This window comes from Gekko japonicus, unplaced genomic scaffold (assembly GCF_001447785.1).
Source record: "Gekko japonicus isolate JY-2015 unplaced genomic scaffold, Gekko_japonicus_V1.1 scaffold996, whole genome shotgun sequence".
Taxonomy (NCBI): Eukaryota; Metazoa; Chordata; class Lepidosauria; order Squamata; family Gekkonidae; genus Gekko; species Gekko japonicus.
The window spans coordinates 365,409-383,645 of NW_015165267.1; the positions used below are offsets into that span (position 1 = coordinate 365,409).

General features: G+C 48.7%; 1 protein-coding gene across 1 annotated transcript in view; it reads right to left on the bottom strand.

Moving 5' to 3' along the window:
* HDAC7 (histone deacetylase 7) overlaps window positions 1–18,237 on the bottom strand; it is a 318,340-nt gene that overhangs the window by 35,436 nt on the left and 264,667 nt on the right. Inside the window, exons 10-14 of the mRNA XM_015410216.1 lie at window positions 14,709–14,914; window positions 12,633–12,824; window positions 7,682–7,919; window positions 5,990–6,123; window positions 659–779 (exon numbers count right to left, since the gene is read on the bottom strand). Coding sequence (XP_015265702.1) covers window positions 659–779; window positions 5,990–6,123; window positions 7,682–7,919; window positions 12,633–12,824; window positions 14,709–14,914 — 891 coding nt within the window. The remainder of the gene's footprint in view (window positions 1–658; window positions 780–5,989; window positions 6,124–7,681; window positions 7,920–12,632; window positions 12,825–14,708; window positions 14,915–18,237) is intronic.

Here is an 18,237-nt window from a genome sequence, read left to right on the forward strand (position 1 = left end):
TTCGGTGGGAAGGTAACAGCGTTCCGTGCGCCTTGGTGTTTAGTCATGCCGGCCACATGACCATGGAAATGTCTTTGGACAGCGCTGGCTCTTCGGCTTTGAAACGGAGATGAGCACTGCAACCCTAGAGTCGGACTCGACTGGCTTTCGAGCAAGGGAACCTTTACCTTTACCTTTAAATATATCCAGGCTCAGATCGGCTGGATGTCCCCCGTTCATTCTGAAATTTCTGCAGGATCATGTGCGTCTCTGTTACAAGAAAGGGTCATGCCTTTAGCATCCCCCCTCCCATTAAAGTCAAGAAGGTGCTCATTAATGGGGGCAGGAAGACTCTTCAGAGGCAGGCAATGGCCAACCACCTCACTTGCCTGGAAAGCCCCTTGCTGAAGTCGGCTGTGACTAGACTAACAAAGATGGGAAACAGCACACGCCCTCAGTTCCATAATTTTAGGGCAGTGCTGGAAAAGTGCCCACTCCCTAACAGAGGATGTATGTATTAGCTGTCCTGAGGAGGAAAGGAAGAGTCTAGATGCACATCTGAGCAGGCCTGCAGGATCCTACCAGGAGCTATGTTCTTGCTAATGGGGGTATCCTTTCCTCTCCAGTTCCTCTAGACCTTGGACCGTACACAAGGGGTCAGTGTCGCACCGTTCCCTACCTGCTAGCTTCCCGTTGTCCAGCTTCAGGCGATTGAGGGGGTTGGTTCCGTACAGCAGCACGTGGCGTTCGCTATGGACCGACTGCAGCTCCTCCAGAGTGGCTTTGCGGCCCCGGAGACACTAGCGGAGAGACAGATTCAGCATGAATCAGACAGCCAAACCACCAGCGAGGCCTAGGATGGCAGGAGGCCACCCAATGCTCCCTCTAAGCCATGGAGTCCTGTGAGCAAGAATTCTACTTGGTGAGCTACTGGCATTAAAGTTGTGAGTGAGCGATTTGGCTACTGCATAAATTAGTTTGCTCTGGAGCTGTCCTTCCTGAGCTAAGACAAAAATGTGAGAGCTGGAGGCTAAAAAACTGTGAGCTGCGGTGACTCAAGTGGTTAAGACGCTGAACTGCAGGCTGTGGAAGGTCAGTAGTTCAGCAGTTCAAGACCCGGGTTGCCGCATGATGGAGTGAGCTCCCATCGCTAGTTCCAGCTCCTGCCAACCTAGCAGTTCGAAAGGAAGAAATTGCAAGTAGATAAATAGGTACCACTTCGGTGGGAAGGTAACAGCGTTCCGTACGCCTTGGTGTTTAGTCATGCCGGCCATATGACCACGGAAACGTCTTCGGACAGCGCTGGCTCTTCGGCTTTGAAACGGAGATGAGCACTGCAACCCTAGAGTCGGACTCGACTGGCTTTCGAGCAAGGGAACCTTTACCTTTTAGCTCACACTAACTCAGCTTCGAGGGAACACTGGCCACAACTAACGTTCATGGCCGTTCTAGGAAGCGGCAGAGACAATGGAGGACTTTGTCTTACATCTTATGGCGAGTCCTTGGAGCACAACACCCTATGGCCACAGCCAAGTGGCAGAATTTTGGCTGTTCTGCCGTCCGTCCCCCCCCTCCCCCCAAGGGGGGGGACCCGGGCGGCGCCCGCCCCCCCCCCCCCCGAAGGTGGGGCACCCAGTTCAGGGGAGCAGATTTGGGTTACTGTTATGAGCCCCAGTTCTCAACGACAGGACGCAATATACAAGGAAACTGAACACACAATTATGTTTTATAATAAGGCCACAAACGCACGAAACTGCCTTATACTGCATCAGAACACGTCACTCTAGTCTACTCTGACCGGCAGTGGCTCTCCAGGGTCTGCGGGAGACGTCTTTCACGTCATCTGCTACCTGATCCTTTTAACCAGAGATGCCAGGGACTGAACCTAAGACCTTCTGCATGCAAAGCAGATGCTCTACTGCTGAGCCATAGCCCCCCCCCCCGCAACCACTGGGTCATCTAACTCAGGGTTATGTCCTCTAGCTGGTAGCTGCTCTTCAGGATCTCTGGCAGGGAAAAGTCCCTCCTAGCACCTCCTCCCCCAGATAAGAGGAGATGCCGGGGACTGAACCTGGGACCTTCTGCATGTACTCTACCATGGAGCCAATTCATCCTCTGCTTCCCAAACGGTAGCAACCTGGGAGGGAAAGTGGTTTTTCTGCTCCCCTTCTTTCTCCCCACCTATTAGGCTGCCATCAACCCTAACTGGCTGTTTCCCTGGCTCTGTGATGCAAAAAAAAAAGCACATGGATGTTGCCTAGCAACCACAGAGCACTGGGAAGTGTGGTCCTGCTGTTGCTAAGCGCCCACAACTCCTCACTTCTCTCCACTACTAGAAAATAATAGTCAAGGACAGCCAGAGTGCCCAGGAGCAAATGCTAGGAAAACCCTGGTTGACACATGAAAGAACTTAAAAGGTGATGGAGGGTGTTATAAAAGGGTATTTATACAACTCAATCTATATGTGGATTTCATTGTTCCTACAGAAATCTCTGTTCATAAATTTCTCTCTATGTGCAACCCCCCCCCCCGTGAGACGTACATCTGTTCAGCATCTGCACAACAGGGATCCTCAGAAAATTTGGTACCGACTACAGTGTAGGATTTACTGGGTCTGAGAATGAGAGTTGCGCAACGGGTACACAGCCCCTTTGAATTCACGAGGCTACCCTGCAATGCACAGAACTGTTTTATATATGTGCTGGGAAGCAAACATTTTTAACAGTGGAAACGTGCGCTGTCGGCAATGGCATCCTTAATGGCTAGCTGGGATCCATGTGACAAGGAAGATGGAGCCAGGAGTTAGTGTGGATGTCGAAGACACAGAAGGAGGAGGAGGAGGAGGAGATTGGATCTATACCCTTACCCTTCATTTGGAGTCTCAGAGCGGCTTACAAATTCCTTTCCCTTCCCCTCCCCACAACAGGCACCCTGTGAGGTAGGTGGGGCTGAAAGAACTCTGACAGAAACTGCCACAGGACCACGGAAACGTCTTCGGGCAGCGCTGGCTCTTCGACTTTGAAATGGAGATGAGCACCACAACCCTAGAGTCGGAGTCGAGCAAGGGAGACCTTTACCTTATGCCTCAGTAGGGGGGAGGGGAAGAGAGATCATTCTTTCCCCCTCACTAGGCTTAAGCAGCGAGAGAGGTCATTTTTGATGGAAAATGAAGAATCAGCCTCTCTTGTTCTCACTGCTCCTCCAACCCTGATCTGTCTCTCCCCCGTTTGCAGTGGTTGCCTTTCCATAGTATACTGGAGAGTACAGCAAGGGAGAAAAGCGAGCTCTTTCTGGGAGCAGAAAGCCCCTGGATGGTTGAGGGCAATGCTCCCTCTAAGCTGTAGGGTCTTATGAGCAAAAATTCCACTTTGTGAGCTACTGGCGTGAAAGTCGTGAGTGAGCGATTCAGCTACTGCATAAGTTAGTTTGCTCCGGAGCCATCCCTTCCTGAGCTAAGACACAAATGTGTGAGCTGGAGGCTAAAAAACTGTGAGCTAGCTCACACTGACTCAGCTTAGAGGGAACACTGGTTGAGGGTGGTGAAGATAAGAGGAGAGTAACACAGTATGCCTGTTCTTTCCATTCAATGGCTTCTAGGAAGTTCAGGGAGGGGGTTGGCTGGTCCAGGAAGCAATTTGGGGTTTTATTCTTTGCATCTCAATTTTATTTATTTTTTCTTTAATTGGTCTTGTACCCTGCCCACCCTGCAAGCAAGCTCAGGGCAGGTTCCATCGATCTCAATAAAATATATAATACAGTTTAAAAACAGTTTAAAACAACCATTTAAAACAACATAGACCATAAAGTGCCGTGTATAATTCAGTCAAATGTCTCAGCAGTTTAGATGGTTCCTGTATGCTTGCCCAAGGTCATCCAGCAGCTGCGAGTGGAGGAGTGGGGAATCAAACCCAGTTCTCCCAGATTAGAGTCCGCGCACTACACCAAACTGGCTCTCAAAGGTCAGACTACATGTGACACTACGAGGGGTGGTGTGCATGTTCGGATTCCCAGATGTGTAGGTTAGCTGCAGAAAGCAACCATGCAGGTGGTGGGGTGGGGATCCTGTACGAACTGGGGCCGTAGCACTGGGGAAGGGTGCTATCTAATACATTTTATAATTTCTTCCTTCCTTCAAGAAGCTCAGGACGGCATCTATGTGGATCTTCCTAGTACATTTCATCATCACAACAACACTAAGAAGGTTAGGCAGGCAGTGTGCAACTAATCCACTGCTCCCTGTCAAGTTTCATGGCAGAAACTTGAACCCAGGCCCAACAAGATCCAACGTTTTCATCACTAGACTCTATTTATTTACTTTATTTGAATCCTGCCTTTCTCCCCAGTGGGGTCCCAATGCGGCTTACATTGTTCTTCTCTCTTACATTTTATCCTCACAACAATCCTGCGAAGCAGGTTGGGCTGAGAGTGTAAGAACGTAAGAGAAGCCAACGTTGGATCAGGCCAATGGCCCATCCAGTTCAACACCGTGTCACACAGTGGCCAAAACCCAGGTGCCATCAGGAGGTCCACCAGCGGGGCCAGAACTCCAGAAGCCCTCCCACTGTCGGCCGCCCCCAAGCGCCAAGAGTACAGAGCATCACTGCCCCAGACAGAGTCTTCCATCTCTACCTTGTGGCTAATAGCTACTGATGGACCTCTGCTCCAGATGTTTATCCAGTCCTCTGCCCTGCCCTGGATATCCCAGGCTGCCTCAGTCTCGTCAGATCTGGAAGCTAAGCGGGGGTTGGCCCCTGCTAGTATTTGGATGAGCTGCCTCAATCAAAAGCCCGATGGAAGAGCTCCATTTTACAGGCCCTGTGGAATTGTAATAAATCTTGCAGGGCCCTGATCTCATGCGGGAGCTCATTCCACCAAGTAGGGGCCATGGCTGAAAAGGCCCTGGCCCTAGTTAAGGCAAGTCAGACGTCCCTGGGGCCAGGGGCCACCCAAATTGGTTAGTAAACCTCAGTGCTCTACGGGGCTCATATGGGGAGAGGCGGTCCTGAAGGTATGCTGGCCCCTGGCCATATACGGCTTTAAAAGTAAGCACCAACACTTTGAAACGGATCCGGTATTCGATAGGCTTCCAGTGCAGTCCATGCCTATTTCGTAAAAGTTTAAAACCCAACACAGGTTTTCAAATAAATTAGAAGGGGCGTGGTCTGTTCACACTGCAGACTTGCACTGGTTTTAACAATCACTTGGTCCACAGAGAAAACCGTGGCATTCTGCAACACGGAAGTCAGAGATCTCGAACCAAGAACTTTCAGCACCACAATCCAGATTACAATTCTTGAGGTATTTGGGGAAAACCAAGATTCGAGTCCAGCAGAACTTAAAGACTGACAAGATTTCCAGGGTATAAACTTTCAAGCATCAAAGCTTCCTGTATCAGATGTGGGGGAAACTGTGACAGGTTAAAACCACTGAGTTGCCAGCTGACCAGGAAAAAACCCAGTTTGCATGCTCTTCTGCAGCATGAAACCAGCAGCCAAACCTTTCCCTGGCAAACAGTTAAGCATCATCCCCAGCATATGACTGCAGATTGCGCGGCTGCTACAGACACAGCTACAGTGGACAATAAGAAGGTAAACCCGGGTAGATGACATATATTTGTAAGTGCAGCTGGGGGGAGCACAAAAATTCAGTTACAAAAAGTTCCCTGCAGATGGAAGCCAAAGCAAATTAGAGAGAAGGACATTAACCAAGATTTCTGTGTACTGGGTGTTTATTTATTTATTTTGTAGGATGAGAGGGAAGAATCGATGAGCATCGAGCCCCCCTTGTCTGCCTGAAGAAATCCTCCACTGAATCTGAGCCTCTCCCGACATTCCCCAATAGAAGTATATATTCTGAAGACAGGAACTGGGCTTCCAAGTGGAACAATCTGGACTTTCTTTTTTTGTGGCACAGATCATTAGAGTTCTGCCCTGTGATTTCCTCAACCTGCTTCCTCAAGTGCCGCAGAACAGTCTGGGACTATGTCTTTCCCTTTTGGCCTGCCCCCTACCTCACATTGGCTGCGTAGCCCACGTTCCTGCAGGCGGGACCAGATGCTCTGGATTCGGCCCGCGTGTTCCGGGTGGTTGCTGTTGTCCCCGCACGAGCACTGGTGTTTCAGCATGACGGAGTCGTACACGATCCCTATGACAAAAACCACAGTTCAGGAAGGGCTGAGGGGCCTCTAAGTCACTCTCAAAAGCTAGAGCTTTCTCTGGGCTTGTTGAATACTGAGCACTGACTGAAACATGCAAAATTGGCAGGTAGTAAAGCCCCTCCAGGACTGGACCACTTTTGACTATGGGTGGGGGAATTGCATAGGTGAAAATTCAGTTGTAAAAAGTTCCCTGCAGATCGAAGCCAAATTAAACGAGAGAGAGGGAAATTAATCAAGATTTCCATGTACAGGGAGCTTATGTTTGTATTAATGTGGGCATCATTTCAAATACATAATTCACCCCCCTATAAGAGCTGTGGTCCAGGGAGGGATATACCAGGTGGTATTTCTGTACTTTTGTACTAAACCTGAATGGGGCTGACTCAATAACGGGATTTGGCAGAGGCCAATGAAGGCACACTTAGTGGGAAGGTTAAACACAGGGCTACCTGCAAAAAAATGGCAACCTCGTGTTCAGTTTTCGTCCTGGCCAGAGCTCTAGAACAGGAGTCCTCGACCTTTTTGAGCCTGCCTCACCTTTGGAATTTGGAGACAAGAGTGGGTAGAACCACAAAATGGCTGCCACAAGGGGCGTGACCAATCGCAGAATGTCAGGGAGTAACTCTTCAACATTTCACTCAGAAGATCTGTTTAACAGGATGCCTTTTAAAACGAATATATTGTTCCCCCCCCCAATACAGACAGCTGACCTTCAGTCAGACACTGAAGACCCTTGTGCTGTGATGGCAGCTGCCGCCAAGGCAACACAGTAAAAGATCTGCACAGCCAATCAGAAGCCCTGCTGGACAGAAGTCCCATCTGGCCCCAACCACTCCCTAAAAGCACTTGGTGGGCACCACGAAAGGTGCTGGCAAGTGCCCATGGGCACCATGTTGGGGACCCCTGCTCTATGACATATTTTAAAAACCTGGGTCCTAATGTCAATCACACTGCCTTTCACACTGAATCGCTCACATCCTGGACAGCAGGAAGTGGGGCAGAAACAGAAAAATAAATGCACAGCACGATGGCATGAACATACGGACCAAGTCGGACCCTTGATCTAGCAAGGTCAGGACTGTCTACTTTGAACGGAAGTGGTTCTCCAGGATCCCAGGCCTGGGCCGAGTACTGGTAGAGATGCCGGGGGGGTCTTTCTGCAAGCAAAGCAGACGCTCTAGCACTGAACCATGGTGCCTCTCTATGAACTTGAACAAATGAAGCTGCCTGATATGGAGTGAGACCCTTGGTCTTATCAGGATCACAACCGTCTAAGACAGGCAGCAGCTCTCCAGGGTCTCAGACTGAGGTCTTTCACATCCTGTACTGCCAGTGCCTTTCCTCCGGGGATGCTGGGGATTGAACCTGGGACCTTCCACATGCCACGCAGACACTCTACCACTCAGCCAGGGCTTCCATCCCTTGCTATACATCACAGAAGGGGACAAATGTTTGGTGGCAGATCTATGAAAGGTTCCGCTCCACCCTGAACTGCCCATCTCAAGAGACCGGAAGCGGAGGCGTGGAAGGAAGCAGATGCCTTACCTGTGGTGAAGCGTGGCTTGGTGGCTTGTTCTTGCACCTGCAGCGGCATGGCCTTGGAAGAAGAGTCCTGGGATGGCAGGGGGGCTGTGGCGGCCGTGGGCAACGACCTGGCCCTGAAGAGCGGCCGGTGCCCTCCACGGGTGGCCGAGGGCAGCAGCGTGTCAGCAGGAGGCTGTCTGCGGAGGAGCTGGTGCTGCTGCAGGCACTGTTGCTGTTCCCACAGGTACTGCTGCGCCCGCTGAGAGAGTCAAGGGGAAGCCTGCGTCAGCCACAGAACTTGTGTGGTCCATGCACTTCTCTAAAAGCTCAACGGGGAGAAGCTCGCCCAACTCAGAGCCTCGTTTGGGGTCCACACTACGGTGTCTGCTGCCCCCTAGTGCATCGGAGTGGGATAGCTACAAAGTCCCTTGAATTGTATTAACAGAAAACCTGCTCTGTCAAAAGTAGATGAAATGCTTTTGGAATCCGAGTGTGGAATGGAACAAGTTAAGAAACACATGGTAACATGGGACCAAGATACTGGAGAAAATACACCAAGCTACATTTACAACTATTTGTGGGGAAAGAAGGAATGACTTTTCATTAAATGGGAACGACGGAGAAAATTGTTTTGAGATGTTCACAACGTTACACTACCCCTCAGCTTTCGAAAGATAAAAGTGACAATCCACTTTGCTGGAAATGTCAAAACGCCTCCTTGCAAAAAAGAGAAAACAACCGAGGACATCTTTAAATAGTTACAATTGGGGTGGGGGGGAGAAACACATTTTCTTTTTAAAAAGGAATTTGAAAAAGCCCGCCTTTATGTCAGCTATGCTGCCATGGGGGTTGGGGAGTTCATTCTGCGTCTTGGTAATTGCTATTGCATTCCTGTCTCTGCTGTTCTGCCTGTGCTGAAATGCTTATCTCTACAGACGTGCAGGAGGAGGTTGTATTGTCTGGAAGTCTCCTATGTACCGTGAGAGACTACTGCTTCTCAGCTTTCGCCACCTAATGGTTTCCTAGCTGGTCCCGCGCGCGGGAGGGTAGCTAATTGGCCCATGCCATGGGGGGGGGGCATACGAATGCCCTATATCCTATTATGCTCAATGGGTTACCGTCAGTCTTAACAGTGCCTGTGTTACTGCATCTATAGCTTTGCAATAAAAGTATAACCGTTCCTGAATGTGTGTACTTCGTTGTAAGCTGTGGGTTCTGACACTTAAGGAAAAACATAAGAACATAAGAGACGCCAATGTTGGATCAGGCCAAAGGCCCATCCAGTCCAACACTCTGTGTCACACAGTGGCCAGAAATACCAGTGCCATCAGGAGGTCCAGCAGTGGGGCCAGGACATTAGAAGCCCTCCCACTGTTGACCCCCCCAAGCACCAAGAAGACAGAGCATCACTTGCCCCAGAGCCCCTAGCTATACCTTGTGGCTAATAGCCACTGATGGACCTCTGCTCCATATGCTTATCTAATTCCCTTTTGAAGCCATCCATGCTTGTAGCACCCACCACTTCCTGTGGCAGTGAATTCCAAGTGTTAATCACTCTTTGGGTGAAGAAGTACTTCCTTTTATCCATTCTAACCCGACCGCTCAGCAAGTTCATGGAGTGCCCACTTCAGTGAGTTATCCACTACAACTCCAAGATCTCTCTCTTGCTCAGTCTCTGCCAGTTCAGACCCCATCAATGTGTATTTATATTTAGGATTTTTGGCTCCAATGTGCATCACCTTGCACTTGGCCACATTGAACCCCATTTGCCATGTTGACGCCCACTCGCCCATCCTTGACAGATCCCCTTGGAGTGCCTCACAATCCTCACTGGTTTTCACCACCCTGAACAACTTTGTATCATCCGCAAATTTAGCCACTTCACTGCTTACTCCCATCTCCAAATCATTAATGAACAAGTTAAAAAGCAGTGGACCAAGTACTGATCCCTGCGGTACCCCACTGCTTACCACCCTCCACTGAGAAAATTGCCCGTTTATACTCACTCTCTGTTTTCTATGAATTAGCCAGTTTTTGATCCATAAAAGGACTTGTCCTTCTATCCCATGATTTTTGAGCTTACTTAGGAGCCTTTGATGAGGAACTTTATCAAAAGCTTTCTGGAAGTCAAGGTAAATAATATCTATTGGATCCCCCTTGTCCACATGTTTGTTCACCCCCTCAAAGAACACTAACAGGTTAGTGAGACAAGATCTTCCCTTACAGAAACCGTGCTGAGTCTGCCTCAATAGGTTTTGTTCATCTATGTGCCTACTAATTCTTTCCTTAATAATGGTTTCCACCAATTTACCCGGTATCGACGTCAGACTGATTGGCCTGTAATTTCCCGGATCTCCTCTGGAACCCTTTTTAAAGATGGGAGTGACATTTGCTACCTTCCAATCCTCAGGAATGGAGGCAGATTTTAAGGAAAGATTACATATCTTTGTCAGGAGATCTACAAGTTCACATTTGAGTTCTTTCAGAACTCTCGGATGTATGCCATCTGGGCCTGGTGATTTTTCAGTTTTTAAGTTGTCTATCAGTTTTAGGACCTCCTCTCTCGTCACCTCAATCTGACTCAGGTCTATCAACACCCCTCCTGAAATCAGTGGTTCTGGAGTGGGCAAGCACTTCTCATCTTCCACAGTGAAGACGGAGGCAAAAAATGCATTTAATGCATTTAACATACTCTGTACATGTTCATCAATCACAGATTTTTTGAAAAAAATAAAGGAGACGCTCTTACGCAGACTCCGGCTGCTGATACCACCCAAATGAACACAGTTCCAAAAAACTGAGCTCTTTGTGAAATGGTGTTATGTGCTGATTTTAAAGCTGTCCGATATGTTGGGGGCTGCTCGACGCAAAGGGTTTCCCAGAAGATGGAGCTCCCATACCATCCATAGGATGGGAACACAACGTCTGGAACAAAGCAGAGGCAGCCATTCTCACCAACATCAAAAGATGTCCAAGTGGAGTCAGGGCTGTAGGCCTCAAGGGGCTTATGTACTAGGGATATAGTAAAGGTAAAGGTTCCCTTGCTCGAAAGCCAGTCGAATCCAACTCTAGGGTTGCGGTGCTCATCTCCGTTTCAAAGCCGAAGAGCCAGCGCTGTCCGAAGACGTTTCCGTGGTCATGTGGCCGGCATGACTAAACACGAAGGTGCACGGAACGCTGTTACCTTCCCACCAAAGTGGTACCTATTTCTCTACTTGCAATTTCTTGCTTTCGAACTGCTAGGTTGGCAGGAGCTGGAACTAGAGACGGGAGCTCACTCCGTCATGCAGCACACTCAGGTCTCGAACTGCTGAACTACCGACCTTCCACTGGGCTAGATCAGTGGTATTATGACTAGGGATGGTACGAACCACATTTTTGTTGTTCAGTTTGTCGTTGAATCACAAACCAATATGCCGGTTAGCGAACCGAACTGGTTCAATATTGGTTCATTAGCCATTTAAAGTTTAAACCCCTGCTTTATGCCCCCTGCACCATTTTGCAGGGAGCAGAAAGCAGCTGTTTGGTTTAAATGGCTCTGAGCCATTTAAACCATACTTTCCGCTCCCTGCAGCTTTTCATGAGGAGCAGAAAGCAGGGGTTTCCAAAAAGCTGAGCAGTGGGGAGCAGAAAGCAGGGGTTTCCAAACAGCTGAGCTGTTTTTTTTTGTGAAGAGCAGAAAGCAGGGGTCTCTTCACGAACCGCTACAAACTGCATCAAAATTTGTGGACGTTTGTGGCAGTTCTTCAGTTTGTGAACATTGCTTCGTGAACCACAAATTGTCCAAAAATTCATGATAAACTTTAGTTCATCAGCTGGTTCATGCTGATCTCTAATTATGACAGCTTTCCAAGGATTTTTGTAGCCCTGCTAGCTATCTTAGAACCTTTGGCTGTGAATGCTAGGTATTGAACATGGGGCCTTCTGCACAATAAGTGTGTACTCTGTCACTGAGCTACAGACTCTCCCCATAGGGGCAAAGGAGGATTTCCAAATCTCAGTTATCAGGAGGGGAAGACAGTAGGATACTGGGAGCAAATGGGTGAGGGGTCTTTGTTGACACGGCACAAACACAGCAATAAAGCATGCGAACTTTGAGACCAGTGGCACCTTTAAGACCAACAAAGTTTAATTCTGAGTATAAGCTTAAGTATGCATCCACACTTCATCAGATACTTCATGAGTGTGCATGCACACAAAAGATTATACCCAGAAATTAAACTTTGTTGGTGTTAAAGGTGCCACTGGACTCAAACTTTGTTCTGTTGCTTCGGACTAACGCAGCTACCCAACTGAATGCATACAAAGTTATGCATAGTGCGGAGAAGGTTTTCTCCCTCTCCTATGGTGCTAGAACTCACAATCACTCTGTGAAACTGGATGGGCAGCGGATTCGAGACAGATAAAAGAAAGCCCCTGCTTCACATCATGGGTGGTTGACTGGTGGGTCCCACACCACGGGATATGGGGATGGCCCCTGGCTGAGATGGATTTAAAAGGGGGCTGGACAGAGTTACAGAGGCTAGGCCCACGGCAGCTATGTAGTGCACCTCTGGTTGAGAAATGCCTCTGATTGTCAGATGCTGGGGAGAAGTCAGCAGGGGGCAAGCTGTTGCCTGCAAGCCCAGTAGAAACGGGACGCGAGGCTAGATGGACCCTTAGCCTGATCCAGCCAGACTCCTCCTTATTCATACAGCACTTTCAGCCATGCAAAGTGCGTCTCTCACACACATTATCCTTCCGTAATCCTTGCAAGAACCCTGAAAGGCGGGCCTGTACAATGTTTCCCATGTTGATGATGAGCAGCTGCTGTGACCTGAGAACAGCTTACCCAAAGCCACCCCGCCATTTTGGCCTCGGCTGAGATTTGGACCCGGGATTTCTTGGACCACTGCTTAGATATGCAAAACGCTTTATCACTTCCACCCCCTTAATGCATTCTCCAGTCCCCAAGTGATACCCTTTGCGATACCTGCTGAAGGACGTGTTCCTCCTGCGCCTGACTCAGCCGGGAACTCCTTTCCACCTCTTTGGCGCCGCCTGGTGGCGAAGCCTCTGCCTGGCCCTGGGGCAGGTCCGTCTGATCACCCCCTGTCTCGGATTCCATATCTTCCGAAGAGGGGATCTGCTGCAGCCGTGGTTTCTCGCTGGACTTGGCCATGCGCTGCGGGAAGGAGGTGGGCAGGTGAGACAGAGCCATGGAAGACCGGGGATGTTCAAACAACCACAACGGCACAGGGTATAGCCAAGCAAGGCAACTGCCCGTAAATTATGTACATTTCAATTATTCACATGCTCGTAATTATTCTGCATTGTTTATTCAGTGCTTGCTAGGCCTGGAGAGGCCATCCTGCACCTAAACACTTGATGTCTGGGTACTAGGTTTTTCATTCATAGCATCCCTGTTTTGAATTCCTACAACATTATGGAACTTCCTCCACAGGAAGATTCACCACTCCGCCTCTGTCCACTGTCTTCTGCCAGAAGGTGAAGGCTTTCCTGTTCTGCTTGATGGTTGCTCACTGATTGTCCCCTCCCAGTTATGTGTTTTGCATAATTGTTTTCCATTGTTTTAGATTTGTGCATTTTTTTTAAAAAATTGTTTTTTAATGGTTTCGTTCAATGGTTTGAATGTATTCGTAAATACAATAAATCTGGAGATCATTCTCTACTTTGCTCTTCCTAATGGGGTTCTCTGTGTGCCTCTTTGCTCAGGCAACTACGATCTGACACAGCAGCATTTCGGGTCTTTTCGGGGGTAGCCTGGTAGTGTCTGGAATACGCCTGCTTCCCTTGCCTTTATAGAGCTTTGTAGGCTGAGCTCTAGGGGTGTGCAAATTGCCCCTCCTCTGACTTTTCTTTGGTTTGGTTATATTGAACTGGGGAAAAATTCCAGTTTCCCCAAAAATCCTGGATACCAATACGTGCGGTGTTTGGATCCAGGAGTCTTTGGAAATCCTGATTTTTCCCGGGTCCAATAGACCCGAGAAGAAAAACAATGAGGGGGAAAATCGCACATCAGAAGCTGTGGCCGGCACAGCTGATCCTGGGCTGACTTCTCTTGCAGCCCGGTTTAAACTGGGCTGCAGGAGAAGCCAGCCAGCCAGCCCCAAGCCGAGCTGGCAGGGGTTGTCTTCTGCAACCTCTTTAAAGCTTAAACGGACTGCAGAAGCCTGACGGACAGCAAGAGGCGGGAGCAATCTGCTTCTGCCTCTTGCTGTTTTCGGATCTATCCGCAATCCTCAAATATACCCAGGATTTTCTCAGGATGTTTTTCTGGTTTTATTTATCATTTGATTTCTAGACCGCCCTCCCCACGGCCAATAAAACCCGGATACATTTGGGATGCCAAAATATACCCGAAAAATATTGGTATTGGTATACCCCAAAAATACCTTATTGGTATTTTCGGGTACATTTTCGGTTCGGGTAAATCTGAATGCTGAGCAATTTGCAAGGACATCTGAGGACAGACAAAGATGTGGATTTTGAGGCTGGGTGGGTTTCTGGGTTTTTTTTAATTGAGGGTCTGTGAGTTTACATTTCTCTTGTATCAGGGTTGCCAACCTCCAGGTGAGACCTGGAGATCTCCCAGAATTACAACTGGCCTCCAGACTACAGAGATCAGTTTCCCTGAAGGAAAGGGCTGCTTTGATGAGTGGACTCTATGGCAGCGTACCCCACCGAGGCCCCTGCCCTCCCTAAACCCCTCTCTCCTCTGGCTCTGCCCCCCAAATCTCCAGGCACTTTCCAAACTGGACCTGGCAACTGTAGTTTTGTATGCCCCTTTGAGTCTTGCTGTGTGAGATAAACGGACTGCAAAGATTTTTTTAAAGCAAGCAAGCACCTTGGATGTGAATGGTCAGATCAGTCTGCTCAAGAACCATCCTTCAAGTATAACACAGCCAGTAAAAAATGGCCGCCTGAATCTTGCATTCCCGGTTTGCACCCAGCCCCTGTGACTCTGCACGCAAGGAACACTGTGCACAGGAGTCAACGTGTTCCCCCTCCCTCCGCCAATGACCAAAGAAACAAAGCCCGTCCCTACCTTGCCCAGCTGCGTCTGCTGCTTCAGCCGCTCAAGGAAGAGGGTGTGGTGCTGCTGATAGGCCAGCTGTTGCTGCAGAGTTCTGGGGCTGGTGGGCAGGGGCTCGGAGCGTGTCCGCCCCAAGGGCTTGTGGGGTGTGGGCATCGGCAGCCGCTCCTGGGGAAGCAACGGGCTGAAGTGCAAGGGGACCGCTCCAAGCCCTGGAACTGCAATGGGGAAAAGACAAATGGATGAACGGAAGCTTGACGGGCACTGCCACCAGGCGATGCAAGAAGAGACACCCGTCTAATCCAGAATGTAAATGCTGTTCATGTCCCTCTCTGACACTTTGGGCCTGCCTTTTGTCCAAGGAATAAATATAATTATTGTGTGGCATTGTGTGTCGCAAACTCAGGATATCCTAAGATTGTCCGGCAGCCGCAAGTTCTAGCTCTTTTAGCATTATGCACCACTAAGTGGAGAGCTAGACTTGTGTTTAGGGCTGAGTTCTGAGAGAACTGTGACTGACCCAAGGTCACCCAGCTGGCTTCATGCGGAGGAGGAGTGGGGGAATCAAACCGCTCTTAACCACGACACCAACGTCCCAGGAGCTCGGTGGCACACATGCTTTATTCCTCACAAAGGTCTTGCATAGCAGGTTTGTGTCAGTGAAAATGCTGGCCCAAGGTCACATGGCAAATCTGAAGGCAGAGTGGGAATCTGAATCCAAATTGCCATCTCCCAATCTCATTCTCTAACCGCTAAACTAGACCGGCTCTGTGGGACAGAAAGGAAACCAAAGTCCACTTTCTAGACCTAAATTTACAACCTAGCCAATGCAAACACAATGTTCACATTACAGGTGAAGGAAGACGACAACAAAGAGAAGCCAAGTGGCGCTTTGTGAGAACACTTCCATTTTTCAAAGTTCCTAGTCCTCAAGATTTTTTTTTAGATTATGGGGAATGCCTGCTGACCCGAAAACATGAAGAGGTCTGGGTGGGTATTTGTATGCATCATTTGACACGGCAATATTTCCCCACAGCTCTTGTCCCTCTTGCGGTCCGTTACCTATCGCCACCCAATGCTTAATATAAGATTCAAAGGATCAAGGAAGAGGTAACGTCACACAATCTGTGGCCAAATTCTTGTCTGTTACAGTATCTTTGAGACACTCTCCTGCTAAGTATTAATATGACGCTCCTCCAATTTTACGAGTGGCTTAGTTTTCTTTTACCGTTCCGTCATTGTTATTGATATTTGTACTGATACCGGTGGGTAGCCATGTTGGTCTGAAGCAAAAGAACAAAGTTTGAGTCCAGTGGGCACCTTTAAGACTGAGAAAAGTTTAATTGTGGGTATAAGTGACAACTGAGTGACTTCGCTTGTGTAGATGCACACCTCTTCAGACACATTAAGACAGACTTCCTCAAGCGTTACATATAGGCAGGGCTTTTTTTGTAGAAAAAGCCCAGCAGGAACTCATTAGCATAATAGGTCACACCCAACAGCAGAAACTCATTAGCCCACACCCTGATAGCACATCGCATTAGCATATTAGGCCACACCCCATGTTACCAGAAGTGTGGTCATCCAGCCACACCCACCTTTTGCTTCTTATTCTATTTACTTTGTTTATTGTCAAAACCCAGGGCCTTTTTTTGTAGCAGGAACTTCTTTGCATGTTAGGCCACACACCCCTAATGTAGCCAATCCTAATGAGTTTCTACTGTTGGGTGTGGCCTGTTATGCTAATTAGTTCCTGTTGGGTCTGGCCAATGTGGGAGCCAGCCGGAACTCCGTTCCTGTGCATTCCTGATCCGTTCCTTATGCATCTTGATTCTAACTAGCCCTACCTGGCAACAACCCCCCCACCCTCTCTCTACCTATATGTAAGGCCTGAGAAAGTCTGTTTCAATGGGGAATTTCAGACAGGCAATATCTCCCGGTAGGGAACCGGTTTTCAAACGGGTTCTGGTCTGTCATTTCAGACAGAACCCGTTTGAGAATCGGTTCCCTACCGGAATGTAACTGCCATTTCACACTCAAAAGCTTCAGTCCCGTTTAGGAACCGGGACTGAAGCGTTTTATCTGTCAACCGCTTCTGAGTAGTCTCCAGTTCCCTCTCCCGGTTCGGATACGCTTGTTTCCCGCCTTTTTTTCGCCCGCGCGGGCGATCTCCGCTGTTTTTTTTTTAACATTCGATTTATAGTGGTATAGCGCTATAATGGTATAACGGAATAGCATTATATCAGTCCCATTGGAATGCATGGAGTGTTTTGTTATACTGCTATAGCGCTACAGCGCTACAAAGCGAACTTTTTAAAAATTAATTGACCGCCCGCACGGGAAGAAAACGGCGGGAAAACAAAGCGGTGCGTGTCTGAAATGCCAAACTGCTTCTGAATCGGCTGATTTCCGGTAAGGGCAAGCCATGTGTGATATGGCAGCCCTGTACCAGTTCAACTCAAAACGGAAGAATACCGGCTTGAAACCGGGAGAAACTGGATAATGTGAAATTCCCAAATGTATCTAAAGAAGTGTGCCTGCACACGAAAGCTTACACCCAGAATTAAACGTTGTTAAAGGTGCCAGGGGACACAAACTTTGACATTTGTACTGTGATTCTGTTGTATGGCTCAAAACCGCTGGTCGAAGGAGCTTATTGTTAATAAAGGAAAGGTAGGAGGCGATGTGAAAGACCTCTGCCTGGGACCCCAGAGACCAGCTGCCAGTCAGAGCAGACCGTACTGACCTTGACAGACCAGGGGTCCAGGCTTCCCAAGTACTTACCGTGATTTGGCGGGGGGACAGAGACGTCCTTGCGGGATCATTCCTGCGGGGACAACAGAGAGCGCCGCACCACTCCGTCGCCAGGAAGTGATGCTCACGGTAAGTACTTGGGAACCCTACAGGGGTCAGACTAACCATAAGGCAAACCCGTGCGCATGTATTTACTTCTTCTTGCTAGAATGCCCCAGTGATATACAGACTATGTCTAGCTTGTCTCTCTGCCCTTCCCCAGGGAAAAAAACAAACAGCCTAGCTACCACTACTGCTGGCTCTTTTTTCGAAGCGTTCACCGTGAGACTCCAACCATCCAAGTTAAAAACAGGAAAATAAAATAGTTGGAAATGCTTCCTCCCTGAATCGGTGACAATTGTAGGAAGGAGCGGAACCCATCAAAGTCAAGGCCAGCTTTTTCAAAAACGGGCAATTAGTTAAACTCTTATTAGTAACTTCACCACAGAGTGCAAGCGGAGTTAAACATGCATGACATATGTAAACTTCCACTGGGTGACGGACCGGGGGGGGGCTCTTAAGGTGCCAGGCTACTCGGCACCTCTGCCCACTCCCCTAATCTAGTTCTCTTTGTCCTCTTGTTTTTGGAACAGAAGAGCTGCAGGGGGGGAAAAAAGCCCTAAGGAAGAGAACACCATTTCCTCCCTTATACAACAAAATGCGGGACGAAAGCAGCAAAATAAATTTTTCATTGAGTGCCGTTACGTTAACTTGAATACGCACAATGTAAAAAGACTCTGCGGTTCAG